The sequence below is a fragment of the Podarcis cretensis genome, assembly GCF_951804945.1.
Source record: "Podarcis cretensis genome assembly, chromosome: 6".
Taxonomy (NCBI): domain Eukaryota; kingdom Metazoa; phylum Chordata; class Lepidosauria; order Squamata; family Lacertidae; genus Podarcis; species Podarcis cretensis.
The window spans coordinates 77,697,086-77,722,657 of record NC_137175.1 but is presented as its reverse complement, the minus strand read 5'-3'; the positions used below and the strand labels follow the sequence as shown (position 1 = coordinate 77,722,657).

At 41.4% G+C, this 25,572-nt stretch overlaps 1 protein-coding gene across 5 annotated transcripts in view; it reads left to right on the top strand.

The window, feature by feature from the left end:
- The window catches only part of SLC44A3 (solute carrier family 44 member 3), a 96,772-nt gene that overhangs the window by 41,044 nt on the left and 30,156 nt on the right, over positions 1-25,572 (top strand). For 3 of the 5 annotated variants that reach the window (XM_079981366.1, XM_079981367.1, XM_079981365.1), the window contains exons 2-4: positions 23,058-23,165; positions 23,754-23,896; positions 25,041-25,177. In XM_079981366.1, coding sequence (XP_079837492.1) covers positions 23,103-23,165; positions 23,754-23,896; positions 25,041-25,177 — 343 coding nt within the window. In that variant the 5' untranslated portion in view covers positions 23,058-23,102. Of the gene's footprint in view, positions 1-20,073; positions 20,435-20,627; positions 20,959-21,223; positions 21,276-23,057; positions 23,166-23,753; positions 23,897-25,040; positions 25,178-25,572 lie in introns of those variants that run through there. The other 2 variants (XM_079981363.1, XM_079981364.1) reach the window with 2 other exon arrangements.

Here is a 25,572-nt window from a genome sequence, read left to right as displayed (position 1 = left end):
ACATTTTTTTTAAAAAAACAAACCCTGTTGTTCAAACACATCCATAAGTTTTCTGAGCATGATGCAGCTAATAAAGTGGAAAGTGTAGAAGTTTCTTAGCTGCATGCTAAGGCTGCAAATACTGTACTGTGGTACCTCTGGTTAAGAACTTAATTCGTTCCGGAGGTCCGTTCTTAACCTGAAACTGTTCTTAACCTGAAGACCGCTTTAACTAATGGGGCCTCCTGCTGCCGCCGCACTGCAGCCGCGCGATTTCTGTTCTCATCCTGAAGCAAAGTTCTTAACCCGAGTTACTATTTCTGGGTTAGCTGAGTCTGTAACCTGAAGCGTCTGTAACCCGAGATACCACTGTATATGCACACCTATCTCTGTGGAACTTACTTCCAAGTAAACATGCTTAGGATTGCATTGTGAAAGAACATTTTGTATATCAGCACCAGTGCAGTAAGGCTAAAATATTATGTACACCCTAATCTCCAAGTAGTGAGAGATTTCTGGGGACCCAGTCCATTGGGTTTGGTTTCCTCAAAATAAAGATTTGATTTGATTATATTTAATTTCTATCCTGCTTAATATATTTAAAAGAACTCTAAGCAGTGTACCAAAAAACTGAAGCTACAATCGACAACTTAAATAAAATGTTGCAAAAATAAACAACTACATATAAAGTGTTCCATTAGTACAAATTTATGAATATATAGAAATCCATATCAATTCATTTTCCTTCTGACACACCTTCCCAGTTCCAGTTACAGCAGATTTGGTAAGTTTCCCAGGGGGTTCAAAGGATGGGGAAAGGTACCCCCTCCACTTACACTTCCATCTTCTGTTCTCTCCTCTTTCTCCAGCTGGGTTGGTATATGCCCCACAGATTTAATGTCACTGCATTGCAGTGGACACTTAATTTGTTGTTATCAACTGGACAATTAATTTGTTGTGATCAAACCAGATTTATATAATCATCTAAGTCAGTGATTCCTAAATGGTTTGCCAGAGCACACTAATGTGCTGCAAAGGAACTGTTGGTGTCCCATGAGAAACTGGTTGATTGTTTTAAGGCCCCTGTTTGCTCAGTGTACCATTCCAGGATAGAATGTCCATCTACTAAGCCAAGTGGATGCAGTTGAATCATTCAGTCATCTCCTATAGAGGTCTGCACCAGAATTACCCTCAGAGGAGGCTGCCCACTGCATCTCTACATGAGTTATTCTCTGAGCTAGCCTCCTTCCAATCAGGTGTGGGCTCTGTATTGGGTAGATAATTCTAAAAGTGAGCCATTGAATAGGTGTCACCAGTTTTAATTAGGGAAAAAAATTGCTCCCCAGCTATTGGATGTATACATCATTCTGAATATTATGTAGGCATAGACAGTCTTGAAAGTAATGTAGCTCTCTGCTGAAATTAATCTTGGAACATATGGGTTTTCTTCTTTGTGGTTCTTGATTGCTCCCAAGACAATTGCTTCTAAAAGAAGGGAAAATGAATCAGAAAACCAAACTGTGGGATTAAGAACAGATTTTGCAGAACTATATTGCTCCTAAGTAACATGCAGCAATACCACATTATCTTTGGGTTCTGCTTTTTCGTAATTCAGCCCACATCCTTTACGCTGCATAATCATCTTGCATAATCTTCTTGGGAACCATGCTCAGTAAGCAACCTTTCTAGTAAAACTAGAGAAGACAGGGGAAGCCACATTTTGCTTAATTATGTGTTTATCCCAATCATATGTGAAGTGGGGGATGGGGCGATTTTTAATGTCAAAGGGGGGTGTCTGAGTGAGGGGATCTGAATTCTCCCCCTCCCACTGCCTTACCCAACTACCGTTCATCACTCCAGGCACCTTTCCCCTGGCTCACTTCTGCTTTGTAACTGGGGTTGATGGGCTGGGAGATCAGGTTTCTCTGGCTGGGTTCACGCTCCTGTTTACTGCATTTCCAGGGCTGGGTTTTTAATTCGTGTTCACATGACATAATCCAAAGCGCCCATGTGTCCTGTATTTTGTTATAAGATCCTATGGTTTGATGCATTGTTTCTCAATTCAGCTTCACACTGATTAGAGTTCTTGCGCCTTTTCTATTTCCCCTCTAACCAAGGTGTTAACAGTTAGGGGAGAAGTCCTATACTGTCATACCTTGGGTTACAGATGCTTCGGGCTGCTTGATTTCAGGTTGCGCACTGCGCCGAACCTGGAAGTACAGGAACGGGTTAACTCCGGGTTTCGGCGCATGCGCAGAAGCGCCAAATAGCAACCTGCACGTGCGCAGACGCGGTGCTGCGGGTTGCGGACACTGTGGGTTGCGAACATGCTTCCCGCATGGCTCACGTTCGCAACCCAAGCGTCCACTGTATAATGTGCTGGGGAGGGAGAGAGAGAAACACAACTCATGCCACTCATGGGTATAGCCAGGATTTTGGTTGTGGGGGACCAGAACCTCATATTTGTATTGAGTTTTGTTGATATTTACTGATGGGGGGGGCAGCTGCCCCCTGTCTCCCCCTGCTATGCCCATGCTGTCACTCTAAGAGAGTGATGTGAACCCAACCTCTTTCTGCTGTTGACCCTTGTGGGGCATGGGAGCTCTCTGTGCCCACTGGAGCTCTTGTGGCCATGAAAAAACTTCACACTGGCCACAGTCTGGAGAAAATTTCCAGATGACCCTCAGAGTCCCTCCCAACTCTACAAATCTATGATTCTATGGCTCTGTGCTGTTGTCTCCAGGATCAGAGGCAGCATACCTTTGAATACCGATTGCTGGAACCACAGTCAGAGGGGACTATTACGTTCATGCCCTGCTTTCAGGCTTCCCAGAGACCACTGTAGCAAATTGGATGCTGGACTTATATTATATTGAACATATCATATGTTCCTATATTGATTTTTTTTTATCTGGTGATTACTTAACACTTTATGCAGAGTTTGCAAACTTGACTTTCACTATGTGAGATGATATAATGTGACAGGAAACTTCTACCAATGAATATCAACTTCAACTTTGATGGAAATGTACTAACCTAATTTGAGACTGGGCATAAAATAGGCCTCATTCTATGATAGGAGTGTTGATGCACTTTTATCTTCTGCTTTCCTGATCAACTCTGTTTTTGATAAACTCTTAAAATTGGTAGGAATTCAGCCAGCATTGGCAAATTCCAGGATTACCACTACCACCACCAGGTAGTTGCATAGCATCCTCATAAACAGGATGCATGATAATATCAATCTTACTCTGTGGGTGAAAGCTACAGGCAGAGGGTCCAGAGGTGGAGCTAGTGCACCCGCCATGAGCGGCGAGCGTCCCAGGGGGCACCACCCACGGCAAGCATCCCAGGGGGGTGGGGGCGGTGTCACCCCCCCACCGCACCCCCTTCCTCCACCAGTAAGAGGATCAACTCCCCATGAAGTTTCAGCTGCAAGTGAGTGCAACTCTATATGATTCTCAGTTGTCTGCTTTCATCCAATTTCTTCTCACTGTATTGTTGTTGTTGTTTAGTCGTTTAGTGTCCGACTTTTCGTGACCCCATGGACCAGAGCACGCCAGGCACTTCTCAAATGGCGGAATGCAAGACCCAAATGTTACGCAACTGTTGTTTTCATTGCAAGTACAGAGTAGGGAGTATGCTCATATCTGTTTAACTAAGATTATTTTCAGTTGCATTCAGCTAAGACTTCTTGGCTATGTGTGTGATTTGCAGGAGTGTCACTCCCAGATGACCTCAACAGTAAATTGCTGTCATAGTTTTGGAGCTGTTTTGAAGCTATTGAGAAAGACTGCTAATTCTTACTGCTAATTAAATTATTCCATTGTGCAAATAATACCACTGCAGATAAACTTGCACAGGTTGCTCGGACCAGATTCTATGTAGTGGAGTACACCAGAAGGAGGGAAATGACAGTTTGTTACATCAGGGGGAGTTTTCACGTATAAGACCAGACTACAAATGAAGCATGGTGTTGAGTTCATATTATACCAGTGCTTAAAGAATGTCACCTATTGCTAGTCTATTTCCAAATACAGCTCAGTGAATTTTCTTCTGACTTTTTTGTCGTCGTCCCCCGCCCATCAACCTAGTTGTGTATTGAGATCATCAGGTGAGACTCACCTCAAAAATGACCAGCTGCGGTTAGTTTAAACTTGTCTTGTCATTGTCATTGTAAAAATCAAGCAAGCCATAGTTAATTCCCTCTGTCGCAGAACCGTAACACCCATTACTCGTGACGGGACGACGAAAAGTGAGGCCGGGAAGGCTGGCGCCGCATCAATTTAGGCTGCTAAACACGCCCCCTCGCAGGCACCTGGTTGGGTGTCTTCCCGTGGGTGTGGGCGCCAGCCAGGTGAGTGGGAGGCAGGGGGCTAACGCCCCCTGCTTGAGGCAGAGCCCGGCTCCCGACCACAACCACTCCCCTCTCTTGCAGGAGGAGAGTCTACCCATTACTGGGAGGAATTTATTCTGCTCTTTGTGGTATGTGGCGTGGGGGACTGTGCACCATCCAAGTCCTTAAGCAGAAGTTCTAGATTTTGCTATCAATATATTTCGTTATACTTGATTGCTTTTATCCATCCACCATAATTTGTTTATCACCATCATCATTTGCAATTTCCAAATCAGGCAATATTCTTGGGAGCATTTTCTTTGCATGATGTTGCCTTACAGAATTAAATCATGGGAAATACTGTGGTAAACATGCCCTGCTGTGGTTATTGTCACCAGATTTTCCTGGGATGAGTCTCCTTTGGGTATTTTTTTAAAAAGATGAGATGTGTGGCATTATTTTCTTATGCTTCTCTGATTCATTTTGCTTTATGTTTTCTGCGTGGCTTTCTCACTTTTCTTCTTTCATGTTGAATTGCCTTTTGCAGCATAGAGTGTATTCAGCTGTAACTGTGTTGACTTTGTGAAATCAAGTTTTGAATACATCTTCCTTGAACCATCCATCGCTAAAACCACACAAATGCCTAATCTTTTTTATTATTATTACTGTGGCACTCAATGTCTTTCACTACCATCATCACCACTGTCTGTCACTAATTGAATTATTTTTGTTTATTTTTTTAAAAAAAGAGAAATCATGTGTCCAGTATAGTGTAGAGAGGGGCTTTCTTCTGGTTCAGCAGCTGCTACACTTTGCCACAGAGACAGGGCTTTGGGCTTGAGATCATTCTAGTAGACTTCTCCATCATTCCTCCTTCCACCAGTTTAGAGTAATCCCCTTAGTTAGTAAGGGAATTACTAGAAAAACCGATTTATTGGTGGAATGAACAAATCTCAAAAGCTAGGAGTTTGAATGAAGGCCCAGCTCCTCATCTTTGTCCCTCTTTAGGTAGCCTCAGCACCTCTTCCAGTTTCCTAATTCCATTTGGCAGCATTTTCCCACAACTGATTTCCATCATTCCCCTTGTATCTCCTACACCTTCCTGCTCAGACCACTTGACTGCCACTTGACTGCCCTGGCCTAGAGCTAAGGCAATTAACAAGCCCCTGTGGTGCTATCATTTTCTTAAGGGCTCAGCTAACTAGTGATGGCTGAGCAGGAGCACCTTTCTCATGGACCTCACTGACGCTTGCTGGTGTGAAATAGCAGTGGTGGTTTGTCAGAACTCCATGGTTGGCCTCAAGAGAATCCTGAAGGGTGGGCTACCCTACTGCCTGCTCTGTGTACCCACTGAAAAATTTCATTGATGCTATTAGCAGCTTCCCTTTTAGAGAATAGCCAGTGGCAAGAGAGAAACAGAGATTAAGAGCTTTAGGGAAGAGGATTTTTTGGACTGTGGCGTATGCGCACATGCACACAAACAGTGCATCATGGTCCCAGTCCTGTTCACCACCATAAAAGGGGGGAACCCAGCTAAGTTGAATATAATTGTGCATATTTACATACTGTCTGTTTTGGCCCTTAATTTAACAGTTAGGCTAAATGAATGCTGTTTGCTTCTCTTTATATCTTATATAGCAAAGCAAAGCAAAGCAAAGTAAAAAAAAAAAAGCTAGAGACATACCTAATTTTTAGAAAACTGAATATTCCGTGGGGGGGGGGGGGTTTCACGGCACAGCATTGTTTGAAATATTTTAATGTTTTAGGGATTTATTTTTAAAAGGTCCTTTGGAAAATACTAGAGGGTAAGGACGAGCCTTGATTTGATGAAAGTGGAGATGACTCAAATCCTTCCACACATTCACCTCTCCACCTCAATTGTCGTCTTATGTTTCCGTTTGAACTATCCTCTTCTCTTTGGGTAGAAAGATCCAAAAGGCAAAGTAGAGGAAGAATGCAACTGAAAGGTTAGAGGAAATTGAGGGGCCCCTCGCTCGTCTACTCTATTCTCTCTCCTTATTATGCTGTTGTCCCTCAGGAGAATGAACTGTGTGACTCAAAGGGTGGCAACGGGGGAATCTCTCTTTGTGCATTCGTATAATTGTCGGCAACTCTGTGCTCAGTCTCTAGATTTGTCTCCAGATCTTGCTTCTTTGTGATGACATACATTACATAATTTCTAAGCTAGGTCCCAACAGTGGGGGAAGGGGGTAGGAATGTGCATAGCTTCACCATCAAGCTTGAGATAGTGAAACTTCAGAACCTGGAAGATTAAAATTCAGTATTTATTGCATTTATTTTATGCATTTATTGCATAAAATTTCTATACCACTTGATTGTAGAAGTAGTTTACAAAAAAGATGAAACAAGAAAACCACCACTAAAAATTTTACAACCATAATTTTAAACATACAGAATGTAGACAAAAAACAAATGAAAACTTGCACAACCTTTCTAAGCATCTGGGTACCTTGTCTAAATAAGAATGACTTCAGCAGTGAATGTGCCTGCCTGATATCTATAGTCAAGGAGTTCCAGAATGTCGGTGCTGTCACACTAACGGATCAATTTTTTACAAATGCAGTGCAGGTAGTATGTGACACCTGTAAAAGTGCCAGTTTCCACAGAACAGAGCAGTTGAGTGGGACCATATTGGATAAGACGATCTTGTAGGTAAACTGGAGATTTGTGGGTTTTTTAAAGTAAGTTTCTCTACCACAGACTGAGGCTCAATGGTAGGGTTTAATCCTTGGCTTCTCCAAGTAGGGCTGGAAGAGACTCCTATCTGAAACCCTGGAGAGTCACTGAAACCCTCCTAGTCACCAAGCTAGATGAATCAAAGGTCTGACTCAGTATAAGGTAGTTCCGTGGTGTTCCTAACAGCAAGGACAGGACAGGGGTTGATTAGGAAAAGAATTGATTGGTTAGAAAAGAAGCTGAAGCTGAACAACCACACAAAACATTTTACTTTCTAAGAGCTTATAAGATAGTTCTGCCTTTTAAGACTTCACACACACACACACCACACCACACACACACACACCACTGAAGACTGGAGAATGTTAGATGAAGTGAGAGCCTTCTAGGCTAGCCCTGCAGCGCTTATTAAGCAAATAGAGAGTGCTGGGTGGAGTGAAATCACTCTAGTCTTCCTCCAGATCCCTTCCTCCCACTCTTCCCATCTTGGCATGCTCATTACATGGTGTTTCAAAATTGCAACATTTCAGAGACACTATCTGACTTTCAGAGAGACTGTTTGGTGCTACAAATCTGCACAAATATCTGCAAATTGATTTAGGGCAAACTGGGCTGCCCTGTAGTGATTTGTTACTACTTCAGCCCAATCCAGTTGTGGGTCTGGGATTCAGCGGAATCCAGTGCACAGCTCCGTAGAGTTTAAGAGAGAAACTACATTCTTATCTGCAACTACAGCTATGTAACATTCCTTTATGGGATGTAACAGTGACGAAGTTTCAAACCTGGATTCTTGGAAAAGGGTTGACCAAGTCAAAGGTTGCTAAGGGGAAATGAGCAATTATGGCAGTGTAGGGAGGTTTAACTATATTTTTCTGAAGAAATTGTTTTAAGCAAGGATGGTAAGAATGAGTTGGGAAAGAGAAGATTTGAGAGAATTCATTTCTGCAATGCTGCTTTGCCTTGCTTTATATTATGTAGATTGCCTTGATAGAACTCTGTTCATTTTAGTACAATTGAGATTTCAAAGAGTTCACTGAGAAGTATCTCAGAATGTGAGGTGAAAGACATGAAAGCAGAGATTACAGTTCCAGAGCTTTCTGCAATTAATCTGGAGGTTTGGTTAGTGCACATGTAGAGACAGGGTTTGTGGTTAGCATCTGAGATAAAGAGAGCAGGAGTGTGCAACAAGATACCCTATTATTTGAAAGAGAACCTGAACTTTTTCTTGCATCACTTTAAATTAAACTGACTGGTTCAGAATACCAGAAAAATGCTCCCATCCATTTCATATTTGCTCCTTGATTCTTATGTCTTAGACCATTTTCACATGACACCCCTACAATGGCAGTAGTCCTTGAAAAGACTTCAGTTGCCAAGAGTTTCTAGTCTGCAGCTCTAACATATTATGGAGCATATTGGGATGACAGAGTAAGATGAGAAAATAAGGAAAACCCTTTTCTTCAACTTGCTCTTTGCTCCTAATCTTGTTGCTGCTGTCACCACTGGAAAATAAGTAAGGGAACGGCCTTTGGACTGGCTCAAGAGATTAACCAATTTGTTTCTGATTTATTCTGGAAACAAATCAGTTCACTTCCAGGTCACTTTTTGGGTAGCAGTATATATTACACGTCTCTTTTTTCAAAAGAAAATGTACTTCTGCCATTCTGTCACTTGGTTTCTGAACATAATTCCTTTGCTTTGTTCACAGATACCATGTATGGCATGACTGTTTTTGTTGTTTTTGGTATCTTATTATATTATTTATTTTAATCAAATAACAAAGAAAACCATTCTGAAAAATATTTGTGCCTTTTCCTGGAACCTAAGGACTTGGTTATTATCATAAAGTGGTGTTTTACACATTATTTAGGCTGCATTGGGGGTAACAAGAGTCTGACATATATTGCTCTGCTTACATTATAATTTGTTAAGTTAACAACACAAACCCCTTCCATGCAGTCTGGCAAGAAAAGAAAGGATTTCAATTCTGCAATTTTCTGGTGATAGGTAACCCTGTGCCAAATATCATTATTGCTGCTGCCAAGGGATGGCAGAATGAATGCTTCCACCAAAGCAATCTGATAAAACTTATTGAAATGTTGAATCAAATGCATCTGGGCTTTTCAGAAAGCATATAAAATGAATTAAACAAGCTACAGTTTGTTGGAGTGAACATTATGGTAACTAAACCTTTGTATAAACTATAGCTTGAGTTCTTTTGGGGGAATAACGCTTGAGAGTTCAGCGTTTGGTCATTTCAAGCGGAGGTTCCCATAAAAAGTACAGCATAATTCAATGTCAAATTAAAGGACTGTAACCACATACCACAAGCCTGAATTGCTGCCAGCTAACTTCCTACAAGCTGAATATATGTTGCTGAAGAGATGCTAAAGTAATATTTAGCTTGGACAGTGTTTTTGTTGTTGCTCATGCACAATTATTGAATAATGATTGTGATAAGCAGTGTTGACTGCAAGCGTTTGGGTCTAGTACTCCTTTGGGGATTGCAGCTGTGTAAACTACAGAGCACACCAAACGTATTCTGCTAAGGCATGATCACAGTAGATGTATCATTGTGAGGGGAAAACTTTGGGGCAAAGCAGACTGGATTTCTTTTAGAGGAAAGGAAATGGAGGAAAGAATACTCATCATACCTCATCATTCAGGGCACCTCCAGATTCATCTGAATCTGTACCCTTTCACCTTTTCAGCCTCTGGACATGCCCTTAGTCCAAGCCTTAGCAGAAGGGATCTAATTCTGATTTTTATTCTGTAACACTGCTTTCTGCCTCTCTTGTCACCAGTGAGAACCATTGGGTCTTTCGTTGTGTCTGTCTTAGACGATGGTCACATTGCACCAGACATCCAGCTCATTCATCTCTTAGAGAGGCCAGCAGAATTTAAGTGTGCATTATTTTCCTTGGGCATTATTCAGTATAAACACCTGGTTCATAGTGACGCATACCTGCTGACGCCAGTGTATGCATTTCCTGCACAAATTGAATGAATGATGCCGAGTCTCTCCCCCTCCATGTTGCTTGAGTCCTGCCTGCTGCCAGAGTCTGGAGTAATTACATGAAGGACAACACAAGGAATGAGAGGAACAGGAATGAGAGCATACAGTATTCTGCATGTGTGGCTGCTCACTGCCCCACTCAGTAGGAAACTCCAAGGAAGCTACAAAAGCATCTGTTCCAAGTGTCATGGCTTTTAGTGTTATAGCTGCTGTAGGCGAACCTGATTTTCATCAGGACTATGGTATGTGGGGAATGGGCGACTGATCCTTTCCTCCCACACCAAAGTGCCAATTAAAATCATCTCCCACAACAGCTACTAGCCTCACAGGGTAAGCTCCCATTAAATATTGAATTTTGGGTCTGATAGCTACTACATATTGCTGATGGATTTTTATTAGGGCCCAGCTGATGGAAGAAACTGCTGTTCCCTATGCAATGTGTTGCAAATAAAAATCTCTCCTACTATCCTCAGCAGTTCATATACTACGTTTAGTGTCACCTCTGGTTTCCGGAAGAGATTTTTTAATTATTATTTTAAGGACTAAACAGGAGGCCAGGATAGCTAAGTAAAATTTCTACATTCTGGGACAGTGTTCCACTGTATATTATTGTATCATTAGTTGCCTAACACAGAGGTTACAATCAAATTTTATAATTTATAAAATTCCATCCAATACCTGGGTGAAGAGGAAAGTCTTAACCTGGTGCTGAAAAGAGGTCAGTGTTGGTACCAGGCAGGTCTTACTTAGGAGAGCATTCAATAGATAGGGAGCCAAAATGGTTTTCTGGCATGTTGCCACCTTCCGAACAATTCTCGGGCAGGCGGGTGGCAATTAAGAAGGGCCTCAGATGACACATGTTGAGGTCTGGGATTATTCTTGTCAGGAGATGTGGTCAATAAGGCATATAGCAGGTGCGGGGAACTTTTAGCCCTCCAAACATTTCTTTATTTTTCTTTATTTGATTTATATACTGCCCTTCATCAAAAGATCTCAGGGCGGTTCAGCAAGCAGGACCAATAGTGAGGGATGATGGGAGTTGTAGTTCAGCAACATCTAAAGGGCCAAAGGTTGCTCACATCTCCTTTATGGTTTAAAACCAGCACCTTGAATTGGTCCCAGAAACATATAGGCAACCAGCGTAGATGTGCTAATACTGGTATTATTAAGTTAGCTCACCTAGTCCCCAGCAGCAGTCTGGCCACTGCATTCTGCACCAGCAGCAGTTTCTGAACTATCTTCAAGGGCAGTCCAATACATAGCACACTGCAGTGATCCAATATATAGGCTACCAGAGCATAAATCACTGCAGCAGTCTGTCCCTGTCCAGATAAGGGTGTAGCTGGGCTTCCAGCCAAAGCTGGTCGAAGGTACTTTGCTGCCACCAAGGCCACCTGTGTCTCAAGTGACAGAAGAGTTCCAGCAGAACCCCCAAACCTCTTCCTTCAGTGGGAGTATGATCTCATTTTGAACAAGATGAACTTAGAGGAACCACCCACGAATAGCATATCAGTTTCACCTGGATTGAGCTTCAGTACCAATTGCTAGTGGAAGGACAGCAGAATCAAAACAGGTATCCCAAATCAAAACTGTTTTTGCTGAGTGTGTTCATATAATATTAATAATAAACACAAGGGATAGAGTACATGTCAAACACCATCACATTAATCACCTGCTAATGGGCTGCCCCAAAGTATCTCGCTGCAGACCACAGGAAACAGGATGTTGCAGTAGCTTAACCTTTCGCGTGTGTTGTGTTCAGTGGTGGAAATCACACGATTAATGTCTTAAGGGGTTGAATCAGTTTATGGGTACAAGCCATCCCTTTCCTATGAACTCCAGAAGCAATTGAGGGTATTCCACTAAAATACATATTAATGTGAGTAAGTGAATATAGAGTTCAGTGAGTTCATGAGTTGTCTGTGGTGTTGTTTTCCTGAGTTTTCCCCAGCAGTTTATGGATGACGTAATTTTCCCATGATGTGAGCAGCTTGCTTCTGTGCTGTAATAATCGCCATAGGGCCCTGCTATAGGTCAGTGATTGGGGGTTTGCTCATTATGAAGCAGCACAACATCCTGTTACCAAAAATACATTTTTTTCTATTTAAAAGCATGCTACACTGACTGCTGAAAATAAGAGTTTCCCCTTCTGAGGTTCTTAGCCTCCGGATAGACTTCCTGTGACAAGGATTGTGCAAAAGTGTCACTCCATGGTTGCATACACGACAGCTCTAAGAAGAAGCAGAAATAGAGTTAGATTTGTTTTGCAATTCTTGCAAAGGGGAACACATTCTATGGGAAGCTTGAGCTTTCGTGCTGCAGCAAACCAAAGTAGTTTCTCTTCTTAAGCAATACAGAAATGTTCCCTTTCATAAAGACTTCTTAGAAACATGTAGCGGATCATACCAACCTGCACTGCTGTTTCAGTGTTTGGTGTCTCTTTTCTATACTGGGTAGTTAACTCTTTGTTATTGTGAGTGTTAAACCTGCCCATGGTGATTCCAGTGTCTGGAGCATGTTATTTTGCTTTGACAAACTCCTAACCCTGGCCCATGTTGCTACTGCTGCCTATTTACTTTATTCCATCGAACTCCATGGAAGCCATTGAGAACTGATACAGCTCTTCTCTGCATATCACCCGTGTGTTCTTCTTCTTGGCTATGCAACATTAAATAATTGGTAACTATTTCTCGTAAGCAGAAATCTCATTTTCTGCCTTTTTACATCCTTGGCTGCTTGCACAGCCGCTGTACTTTCAAAGCACATTCAAAGTGCATTGTTTCCTTCAAATAATTATGGACACTGTAGTTCATTAAGAGTTGCTGGGAATTGTAACTCTATGAGTGGTAAATTACAGTGCCTAGTATCCTTTGAGGGAAAGAATGTGCATATGTGATAAGGTGTGTACATAGCCTTTATATAGGTAAAACATAAAGCTCAGTTAGTTCAAAACACCACAAAAATGTATCAAAATGCAATAATTGTTTTAATGCTGAAAACAATCTATTTGGAATGAGTAATCTGGAACTGACATAAGGTACAAATATCCTTTTGTATCATATTCTGGGTGCTTTCAAGATTCCCATGGAAGTGACTTGTCTAAACTCTAACACAACAGCAAATAATTTTTTTAAAGGTTGAAGGGATGGGATTTTAGGAAAGGCTTGGTCTGGAGTAGAAAAAGGAAATATCACTCAACACACCCACCAACCCAATAAACCCTTTGGAACAGAAGCCACCTGACACTGCTCCTAAGAGAAAGAGTGAGACAACTTTCACAGAGAAGAAAATTCACTGGAACAGTTCCTGATTATTTTCTTTAACATTCCTTCCACACTGTGATCCCTGGTAAAGTCACTCCCTGATTGCGAACTACACAGCTGTCAGTCACAAGATGAAACCCACTCATCTCTCTCTCCTTCCCCCTAGGCTAGTGTTTTCTTTTCATGGAGAGCTTGACAGAGCTTCAGAAATATATCAAACTTGGCCAAAACAAAAATTTTTAAACACCCCACTAAGGTAGGCCTGAAGCCTTGAGACCAGCCTGCTTCACCTTTGATGATTTTGGACCTGTCTTGTCATGTATTTGGGAACAGGCCAATTATCTCTGAAGTGGGAACATTTCCCTCAGTGCCCCTTCATTCCCTGTTCTTCCAGCAAATGAGATTGTTGTGACTTAGCCTATTTTTCCACCCTCAGACATGAGGAAACTTTCTTAACTACCAATCTTAAGCAATACCTCCCACTCACCAGAACTGGGCTGCAAACTATTTCATGGAGAAGTATAGAAAATACTGTCTTTTGCTGTCACCTGCTGGGGAGAGTCTGTCACCACATCAGCTGTTTCTTTAATTCAGGACCGATATAACATTTGGGGTGTCTGTTAACACCTGTTTATAAGTAAAAGCAATCGCTTTAAATAGCACATAGTTTAATTTCATCCATGAACTCATATTTGCTAAATGCGTTTGGAAGAAAAAACAGTTGCTTCTGAATGAAGGGGAAGCAATGTTTACATAAAGGGCTATGCTCTCTGCTTCTTAACTATGTTTGCTTTCTTACTTAATAAATAGCCACTAGTAGCTGAAGCTTGTCCAGTTCAGCTGCATTCCTTTGAAATGAACACATGACAAGTATAGGTGCTGGCTGTTGGAATTTCTGTTCCATTATCAGGCAAGAACACTTTGTCCCCTTTCTATTCACAACTGAACAGGGATAAGTGTACGCCCAAATATATTTTAGCTGTGGTCAGAGAGCCCGCTGGTGCTTGGTTCTTGCTGGGTGGCTAGCTCGTTTTGGCTTCTTTCCCAGGTCACTTTCTCATGGGCACCTTTTGTGTAATAAGGATTGCTCTCTTTTCCTGCCTTCCAGGCTTATTAAAAGACAAAGCAGCCTTAAATGCCAATGCTGAAATTTGCAGCCCCAGGGGAGTTTGCTGGCCAGTTTTTACAAGCCATGAAACAAGGCACACTCCTCTTAGCATCTGAGGCACAGAAGGTAAACTTGACAGCAATCTTTTATTTTTTTAATTTGTTGACTTTCTATCCCACTCTTCCTCACAAATTAAAACAAACCAAAATATTCAAAAACAGTCAAAACATTCGCTTAAAACATCTTTAAAACAGTAGCAGTTAAAAGTTTTTTAAAGCAGTAGGAATTTCTTTTAAAAAACACCATCATTATATGTGCTGATTACTTTTGTTTTTCCCTTAAACTCCTCAGTTTAAAACATCAAATCCCTTGCATTGAAAGTCCATTAATTTCATTGTGCCTCCTCTATTATTTAATTGGATATCACCCTACTAGATTTATTCTGGCGTAAGCTTTCATAGGCCCAAGCCTACTTCATCATCATGCCAAAGAGTGGTATCCACTAGCCTGCAAACAGAATAAATACCTCAAATAAGACAGGGTTTTGTGCTGTGCCACCTATGCTGTGATCCTGGTAACCCTATGTGTAGAAGCAAAACAGCATCAAGGTTAACATACACTGCATATATTGTTTGCCTGTGACTTGACCAAACTGCGGGAGGCAGTGGAAGACAGGAGTGCCTGGTGTGCTCTGGTCCGTGGGGTCATGAAGAGTCGGAAACGACTAAACGACTAAACAACAACAAATCACCCTGCAAAACAATGAAGCCTCCTTCATGTGTTACTCACACAATAATGGTCTCCACGTGTTGAAGGGGCAGTGATGGTGACACCACTGGCCCTGTCCCTCAACATACAGATGATGAGCAACTGCACCAGGTTTAGACATCTACACACATAGACTTCCATTCAGCTGATCACACAGGGTCTTTGCTGAATGTGTGGACTCTGGGGATAGGACAAGGGAGCCGCATGGCATTGGTGTTGGACAGCACAGCCCTGCTACCTCTTCAACACATACAGCCCCCTTCATATCAGTGACATGTGAAGGGGATTTGTATCTGCTTATATGGCAGTAGAAGGGAGCAAGAGGGTACACATCTGCCCACCAAGTAGCTTTCTCCCTACATGCTCCACTCCACTGTTGGACCCTTGGAAAGAAAAGCACTTTTCACATCTACTCTCACCCTCAGAAAGACACGTTGTGCCTTCTTGTCCTCTCTCAATATTTGTTTCCAGTGCTACCACTGTTTACAGGTGCTCTACTAAAACTCAGATCCTGGACATTTTCTGAGGCTTAACTGAGGCTGTGTTCACACTCCTGTTTACTGAGCACTCACTGCATTTCAGTGCTGGTTTTTAATCTGTGTTCACATGGCGTTATCCAAAATGTATATGTATCCTGTATTTTGTAGTAAGATACTGCTGTTTGATGCATCATTTCTCAAACCAGCTTCATGCTGACTGGAGTCCTGAAACCGTTGTCTAACTAAGGTGTGAAAACATTGGCATAGGGTAAAGACATCCCTGGCCTTTCAAGGTTCCCCTGTGTGTACACATAGAGAAACAAGTATGACACTGATGAAACTGTGCTGATGTGAACAGCTCAGGAGAAAAGAATTGTGAAAGTCACCAGGGTGGGGGACTTCAGTGCACTCTAAGTCGCTAATGTGAACGCAATCTTTATTACTGCATTGTCCTGTATAGTCTTGTATCCAGAAGAACTGTGTTCAAATCCCTGCTTAGCCCACCACAGAGATGCAGTAATGGGTAAATCTGTTCCTGCTGATGTTCCTGTTTATCATTCTGTTGTTAATTTGACAGCCAGTGTTTTGCAGTAGTTCTAGAGTTGTCCTGGGATCAGAAAGACTTGAATTCTAGTTCTTACTCAGCTATAAAGCTTACTGGGTGATCTTGGACAAGGGTGCTGATGTGCCCTACTCTACAGAAGACAGTTCTCTATTTGCAGCACTTTCAGAGAACAACCCTCTGTTTGAAGGAATCCAAGACTGTGCACTCCAAGTCTAATGTAGAGATAAAGAACCCTAAGAAAGGAGAGCCCATCAACTATTAGCATTTAGACAGTAGACTGAGCAGCACATACGGTAGGTCACCTAGTGACAGTTGTCTCCACCATAGGGAGATGTATTTCTGTTTAAATTTTAGTAATCATTTCTAAATTTGCATCTCTACATATAAATTAGCATATGCAAATATTATGCAAAACCATATCTTCTTTTGCTTCCTTTTTTGGCCATACATTTCCTAATTTCTGGCAATGCATAAGTGTAAGTTAGCAATATGTTCTGCTGCCTTAGGCTGATGCTTGGTTTTACTATACCATTCAGACACCTCTTCATCCTTTCATTTATTTACACACACTCATAGTGATGCCCGGAGCAGCTTGTCTCATCCTGCAGCATGGCAGGGCTCACCATGGTCAGACTAATTTACTTTGCAGGCTAAAACAGGGTCAGCTCCAGATATGCTGCTGTAAGATCTTTTTGAAGAACGGACATGCTAATAAAGTGATTTTTTTTTTTTTAAGTAGCCGCCTACTTTATCTCCTGCATCTTTCAATAAGCCACCTGATAACTGATGTTAACAGGTATGATTGCTTACTTGTTCAAACACAAATCTTCTACATAAACCTTTTGAGTTAGTATTAGCCACACCTAGACATACAGCTTGAGACAATGGACAAATCTTTTAACACTGACATTCCGTGTTTGTACAGGCAGCTCCTGCAGAGTTGTTCATTCTTTTTTAATCATAAAATCTGTCAGTGGATATTCACTTTTCCAACTTCTGGGACTTCCCCTTCAGTTTCTGTCAACATTCCCCTCAATAATGTGAGGAATCTACATATAACTTGATGAAGAGTATGCATGGTCATAAATGTGAAGGTGCTGCAAAACACAAGTCTTCCAAGCTCCACAGACAATAGGTTGTTGTTGTTGTTGTCTTCTTCTTCTTCTTCTTCTTGTCATCATCATCATCATCTTGATATATTAAAACTCCAGGCTGAACACAAAATCATAAATGAAATACAACCAATACAATTATAAATAATTGTAAGGAAAAACAAAACAACAAACCAAGTACAGGATCTGAAGTTACCATTTGTCACAGCCTCCATATATGTCTGACATGTCTAACCCTGTTCCAATAAATTAAACTCTAAACTACATTAATATTAACATCATGTATTTTTAGCTGGTTGGATAGTTTATTCCTTTCAATTTTGTTGTATTTCTGTTCTATTGATGTATGTTATTCTAATCTTGCATTATGGAATTTCAGTCCTTATGGTTATTGCCTTGAAATCCAGTTTTGGATGATGGTGTGATATATACATTTTTAGAGCCACAAACAAACAAAATTAACACAAGCATTGTTTGGAATAAAAGAGTCTTCAGAAGTATTTTCCTGGAGCTTATCAGGTCTCACAGAACAAGTTGTCTGTTGTTGGACTAAATCAGTGTTTCATACATTGGGCATGTTGTTGTTGTTATTAAATTTCTCTTTCCCCTGGCATTTTATTTACAGTCTGAATCAAGTGCTAATTTTATTATAGCACAAAAGTACTAAATTACAGCATAAAACATATCCTAATGTGAAACACATTGAATGATTCTCCTGCCACCTAACATTAAATTTTAACTTTAGGTAAGTGTGTATAGGATTGCATCCAGTTTCAAGGAAATGGCCACAATCCAAGAAAAATCAAAATCAATGAGATTAAGGATGTCCATCTTTGTGCTGGAGCTTCGGCACTGTATTAAGCATCAACATAAAAAAGCTTGTATTTTTATTTGTCCAGATAATGAAACTACTCTATCTTTAACATCTTAGAGCACCACCACCAGGTGGAAGAAGGTATTATATGTGTGTTACTAAAACATGCTAAAATATTAAAATATTTTGTTTAAAATACAGTATCAGGCAATATTTTGCTGAATTGGGAGCTACAAATAAAAGTCCTTGACATACTATCATGAATCACAACTTTGTGATTTTGAATACAGAAAAGTAAATAATCTAGAAACCTTCAATCTTTTAGGAGAGTTAAATCATAATATAACCATGTCCTGGCTTGAAATATTTGTTTGCATCTTCATTTCACTTGGTTTATTATTAACTCAAAATCTGCAACCACAGAAACTATTCTCTAGGTACAAACTAGAGAAGGTTGAAATGAATGGGACTTGAATGCTTAACTGTGGGTGATTGTGCATTTCAACAGAATTTAGGCATGTTTTTCTGGATGTACCCTCAGTCATGAAATCTAAGGTTAATTTTAATGCTCCCCCAAATACTTCTTTGCAAAGTATATTAATTTACAAAGGTTTGGTTTCTGCTTAAATTGAACAGGAGATTAGCATCTTATGTTACATGATGTGCCCAGCTGCTAAAATGTAATTCATACCAAATAAAGCAGTTTGTGGCCAAGTGCCTTACATATTTTATCTTACAAATCTTTTGTATTTTCAAACTTTTAATTTCATCTTAAATTTTACAGATTATTACCTGGGTGTTAAAATCTGTAGAATGATTTGTGCTATTATAGCTGCAGAAGCAACTCGTGTGAGGCAAATGTATGAAGTCTGTTTTGCTATGGTGCCTGTTATTTGCAATCTGGTTATGGAAAGTTACTGCTATCAATGAGATGTACAATTTTGTGCTGCTCCTTAAAATACTAGCTGGACTTTTGAGCACTGCCTCCGCTCTGCTCCCTTCTGTATACTGTGGAACTGCATTATGTTGTGATGCTGTGCCACATCTGGAAATGGTGGCTCATGCTAGCTCAGTGGCAGTGACTAATTTTGGTATATTAGTACAAATGTGGAGAGAAATCGGGGGGGGGGGAATAATTATTATTGTTTGGCTAATTGAGGTAATTTCTAGGAGACAGCTCTACGGTATGTAAATATTTTTATTCTAATCTACCCCAGACTGCAAGATATTTACAACGTAGATACTTAAGATGGAATAGAATCCAATCACTTGGCAGTGTAGGGAGGCCAAATTGAATAAAATACTGCACACATTAAAGCAACTACAATATTTGGCTACCATTCTGTTGCACCTCTCCTTTTTAGCTTCTGGAAGAAGCAGCTTGTACAGCCACAGGTGGCTAGAGCCTCCATTTCCTTATTCATCACCTTGGTCTAGAAATGCGAGTTCACCAGGTTCTGCCAGCAGGAAAAGGGTCCCCAGTGCCATCATCATTACCTTCAGTGACAGCAGCTGACATATTCCACTAAAGGTTCCTGGTGAACTTGTGGAAGTAGAAACCGTCCCCCGTCCCCCCCGCGCGCCTTTGTTCACTGGCATTTTATTTGTCCTGCTTATCTTGTTCTGTTTATAGCACTACCCTACAGTTCTCCATGTAGTTAAGTAACAATTTGCACACATTGCATATATTACAAAGCAGCTAGTAGTGTTCTGTTCAGTGCAACTGCTACCCAGCATGCTGTTTTGGACATTGTTCCTCAGATTCTTTCAGAATGTCCCTATTGGCTGGGATTCAATCACATACTGCCAGGTTCAGGTTGCACAATTAAAGTTTATTCAGCATTCTTGTGCATTGTTTTCTCCTGGTCTAAACCCATAAATTGATTGCATGAAGGGTCTGTGCCCACCTGAGGAATTATTATTATTATTATTACAGCTACAAGACACTCCTCAACACACTCTGCCCGTGAGTGCTTTGAGCATCCATAAATGACCAGGTTCAAAGGCGGCAACCCTACGGGAAGGACGGTTACCAACCTGTGCAACTGCTTGCCAAGTTGATGCTGTAACAATTAGAAGGCAACGGAGCCTTCTGAGAGTTGTTGGGGACGGGAGCCAAAAGGGGTGTGTGAATCTGAGCAAAGCACTATGAAGCGTGTGGGCAAATGGGAAAATAAAAAAGTGCTACGGAGAGTCGGAGGCTGCGCCCTGGCGGTTCTTGTAAAAAGAAAACATTTTCTGAAGATGCAAGGTGGCAGCTTCGTTTCGTGTTCCCATGAAGAAACGGACTCCAAAATGTATTCTAAAGTGAAGTCTTATGCCCTGGCTCTTCACAGCAGTGCATCATTTGCCCTTTCCCCCTTTTAGCGCCTTGACTTTATAATCCTAGAAACTTGGGGTGGTTCTGGTTAGCCGTGCGCCCGCGCGGACGGTTTCACGTTGCCTTTTAAGTCCACCTCGAGCTCCTCAAAAGAAAGTTGACGGCGAAGGAGCGCCAGCTGCCTTGAGCACGGCCAAATAAAAAAAGAAAAAAGGGGTCGGGGAGTTAAAACAAGGCGGCGCTTGCCCTCAGGGCGCCGGGCTGCGGGAGGGCGGGTGGTGAGGCGACGGCGGGGAAGGTAAGAAGGTGGGTGGCTGACTCGTCGTCGCTAAGAGCGAGCAATCCGCGCCCAGCTTCGTCGCCGCCCTGCCTTCGCAAGTCTGGCTTCCCGGGGCTGGCAGAGCAGGACGGAGGAGCCGCCCAGCGCGGCTGCTGCCCTAGAGGGGAAAAGGCGGAGGCGGGAAGGAGAGCAGCATGGCGTGCTACAGCGGGGAATACGTGGTAAGGGGGCCACCACTCGCAGCCGGCAGGGCGCTCATCCTGAGGGGAGTCGGGGGGCGGGAAGGCGGCGGCGGCGGCGGCGCTGAACAACCTCAGTGGCGGGAAGTCTCCTGAGGGGGGGGGGGGGAAAGGCGGTTTCGGCTGCCGCTGCTCCTCCTCTTGCTGTTTCCACAGGCGACCTCCGCCTGCTCCGAACGGCCCCCGACGGAGCGGTGAAGATACCCCGCCAAAACTTTCCACTTGAAATTCACTTTTCTTGCTCAAGACTCCCATGGCGGCGCGTTTTCCGTGGGCTCTGCCGCCTCCTAGGCCGACAGGTGCATTGCTTTTATCTCTCCCGGAGTGAAGAGGCCTCCTTCCAAGCTTATCTTTTTGTCACCACAAACGGCACATATTAAGGGGCCGCCACAGGAAATAAAGTGCGAGGGGGTAAAGGTTCAGAGCATTTCTGATCTGGGCAAACTTCTGTGACGGTTCTCCCTCAAGAATGGTTCCACAATAGTGTTTCTCTCTGGAATCTGGCAGTGCAAAAAAAAAAAAGGCAAATCTGCCCTGAAAGCATTCTCTAATGAAAGGAAGCAAATCAAAATAAATAAATGTCACGTAGCTGCTGGCTGTGTTTTTTTTATACTGTGCCAGCAAAATCAGCCCTAGTTTTATCTGTCCCAGAGGAAGCTATCTTTGGAGTGTTTTGTTTTGTTTTTTTGTTCGGCATCATATATTCGGGAAACATGGGGGAAGATAGATGCCGCCTGCAAATGATGTTGATGCAGGTAGCGAAGTTTTCCTGACATGTAATCAGATCATAGTGTAAACACACCCATCTGAGAAATACTACACACCTCTGTGCAGTCATGGGTTTTCATACTAAAGTGAATGTAAATGTGTTTGTATTTGCCTAGAATGGAAAAATAAAGTTCATTAAACTGTACTGTGAGATAAAGTTTCAGAGAAACATAATATCCATACAGTAGTTTACATTGTTGAGTATTGCCCAGTGAACAGGAGCTCAGAACCAGAGTGTGGAAATAGATGTTGTGCCAACACAAGTTCAGTTTCCCATTTAGGTATGTCTATACAGTATACACATGACCGGAAGCTGTACGCCGGCTCCCTTGGCTAATAAAGTGAGATGAGCGCTTCAACCCCAGAGTTGGCCACGACTGGACCTAATGGTCAGGGGTACCTTTACCTTTACCTTTATACAGTATACAAGAGTGAGAAAACTAAAAGAGAAAATTTGTGCTGCCATTACTCCTGTCAGGCCTTGTGACCTGTAATATTTCCCCACATCTTCAGAGAGGTAGGATACAACCATGGATTGAAGGCAGGCACTGGATGAATTGTGAGAAATGGACTTGTGAAGTGAATGGCCCTTAAAGACACACCTTTTGTCTCTGGGTATTTATACCAGCTAACTACTACATCTATCACAATTTCCCCAGGTATTTCATTACTTAGAGACAATGCATGCTTTTAATAGAGTGGTGATTGGCACATTATGCAGAGACTAAATTAAAGTCAGTGGCAGAGATTACCACACAAGAAGACATGTTGGCTACATAAACTTCTCTGTGCTCTGCCTCCGCAGTTGGTGGAATTCCAGTTGCTAGAAACTACAGGACGGGAGAGTACTCTTGTGTTTGAATCCAGATTGCTGGTTTCCCATGGGCATTTGGCTGGCCACTGTGAGAACAGGATGCTGGACTAGTTGGGCCTTTGGACTGATCCAGCAGGCTCTTCTTATGTTCTCTAATTTTTAATGCAGCATAATCACATCTAAATATGCATTGTGTGGTTTCATTAAATACACGGAAGGTGGAGAGCTTAAAAGCTCTTTTTGTGCAGGTCTTTTCCAGCATGGAATGCTCTCACAAGATCTCACTTAAAAGCTCTCTGCCTTGCTTGGGCAATGCCAGCTTGGCATATGGCTCCAAAAAGGTAAGAACACTCACACAGGGGCCATTTTCCAAAGGGGTGGGTCAGATATATACATTTTTGCATATATGTGCCATCCCCGGAACATGACTCCCATGCAAGACACAGTCATACTGTATATCTATTATATATTGCATCATTATATATATTTAAAATTCCAGGTTTCTGAAGATGGGTTACCTGAACCAAGAAAGTGGAGACCGTTGATGTATAGGAAATGCACAGACCCCATTTGGTTGATGATATTCTTTCTCTTTTGGTCAGGTTTGGTAAGTACCATAGTATTCCTGATGAAATGGGTGGTATCCAATGAAACAGTTCTGCTAACACAACTTTTGGCTACACAATGGAACTTACCCTCCCTCTCCTCTCCCTGTTCACCCCCATATTCAGTAACTTGAATATGCAAGCAAAGGCACAACAAAGATGGGTCAGCTGCATATTCCGGCATTGCAGGGTGTTGGACTAGATGATCCTTAGGGCCCCTTCCAACTACAATTCTATGATTCTGATTCTATGAAAGAAAAAGACCTATCCAAACAACTTGTTTTTCTGTTGTGAGGAGGCAGGGAGAGGGTTGTTGACAGACAATGGGAAACCAATCAGGTAGTATCCTGGGCTTTTCAGTTTTCACACATATGCGTAGATATTAAGTGTTGAGCTCATGGGAATAAGTGCTAAGATGTGTCCTAGAGGATTTCCCCAGGGAACCACTGTTATTATTTATGAAAAGCTCAGGCTGAGTTCTGTGTGAGTTAACCTCCTTGCTGTTGTGGAAAGAAGGAGTTCTTGACAGATAACAGAGGCCTGCTTTGGATTCCATAACAGTGTGACAGATTTCATATGTATTCTCATAGATGTTTATAACTGGCTACGCTATAACAGCTGGAGCTGCAGAAAGACTTGTGTTTGGATATGACAGCTATGGAAACATATGTGGTCGGAAGAACACTCCTGTGGTCGGTGCACCATTGTCGGGACAAGATATGACGGATAAAAAGTGAGCATGTTCTTATTTCAAAAGGCTGCAGTGTTATCAAAAGCTATAGCAAATAAAATCAGGCCTTTGGCTGATTAATATTCTATTTCCTTTTAAATATGTTTGTTTTCATTCTTGTTTTTTGTTATGTATGTTGTGTTCTTGTTCCGTATTTTTATGTTGTGATCTTATGCCTTGGATTAAGGGCAGTATAAAAGCTTAATAAATAGTAGTAATAATAATGATAATAGTAAAATGTAATCAGTCAGGAATACATAAACGATGCCTAAAGTAATAATTGTAAATGCCAATATATTGACTTCAATAAGGTTGAGATATCCTATATATTTTAGCTGTTTACAAATTTATTAATTATTTACATCCTGCTTTTCGCCATGTAGGTCTTAGAGTGGCTTACACCAATAAAAGATGCAATATATGACATTTAAAATAAAAATGAAACCTCAGAAATGTAGAACCTCAATAATTTTAAAATCTCAAATTATATTTTAAAAAAAGGATTCCTCGCTCCCAAATCACTGAAATCCCCTAGGACAAATATTGGGAACCTGAAGCCTAGAGACTGAACGTGGCCTTCCTGGTACTTCTGTCTTGGCCTTTGGCCTCTCTAAGTAAGACATGCCCTTATTCAAGCCACAACCACCCTTAGCAGGACACAACTCTCATCCACACTGCTCCAGAGTTACCAGAGTGCTTTTGTCTTGTTGAAATATGTCATTGAACTATGATAACACCTATTGCTTGCCTGGATGGAGGGATGTTTGTGGCTTTTGTGTGGCTGTGCCCACAGTTGCCTCTGGCCATGCCCATCGCTCCCAGATGAGAGAGAACATGTTCCTTGGGTGTAAAAAGGCTGTTCTAGGGTGTAAATATTACTCCCTACTGGATCAGCAGTAGACTTGACCTTATATTTTTACTGCAATAAAACTGTATTGTGTTCAGGGAAAAAAAAATTATTTATATTTCGTAAAATTTATATGCTGTTTGATTGTTTTAAAAACCCCTCAAAATAGTTCACAAAAAAACATCACTTTTATGTGCTTGTAAATTTAAAAATTGTTTTGTATAGGAAAAACAGGTTGTTGGAGAGGCAAGGTGAAAATTTAGTTGTTTGTTAATGCGAAGTTTTCTTGTTCTCTCCTAGATTTGTTTTCTTTTTGAATTCATGTGATTTGGAAATAAAAAATCTCAAAATTAATTCAACTGCATTGTGTGTATCGAGTTGTCCGCAGGAGCAGCTTTCTTCCTTGGAAGAAATTCAATTTTTTGCAAAGAATAATGGTATGTGGTAAAGTTCATTATAGTCTTTCTTTCTTTTGTAATAACCTAATCAGTTAAAAAATTAAAATTGACTTGACTTGACATTACATTACATACATATGAAAGGGACAATATTAGATAGACATGTGGTTGAAATGTATGTTTGCCATCAGCTTGATTATAGTTGTGTAGTCATGTTTTAAAGTTGCAATCATATATATGCTTACATAGGAGAAAGTCCTATTTAACTGAATGGGGTTTACTTTAAAGTAGATATGTGTAGAATTGCACTGTTAATTTGTTCAACCACTTAAACTAGTGCACACTTATTTTTTGCTCCCCTTTCCCAATGTATATACCACTGGAAAAAAGAGCATTCCACTTCTATATAAATGCTAAAAACAATAGTACACTAC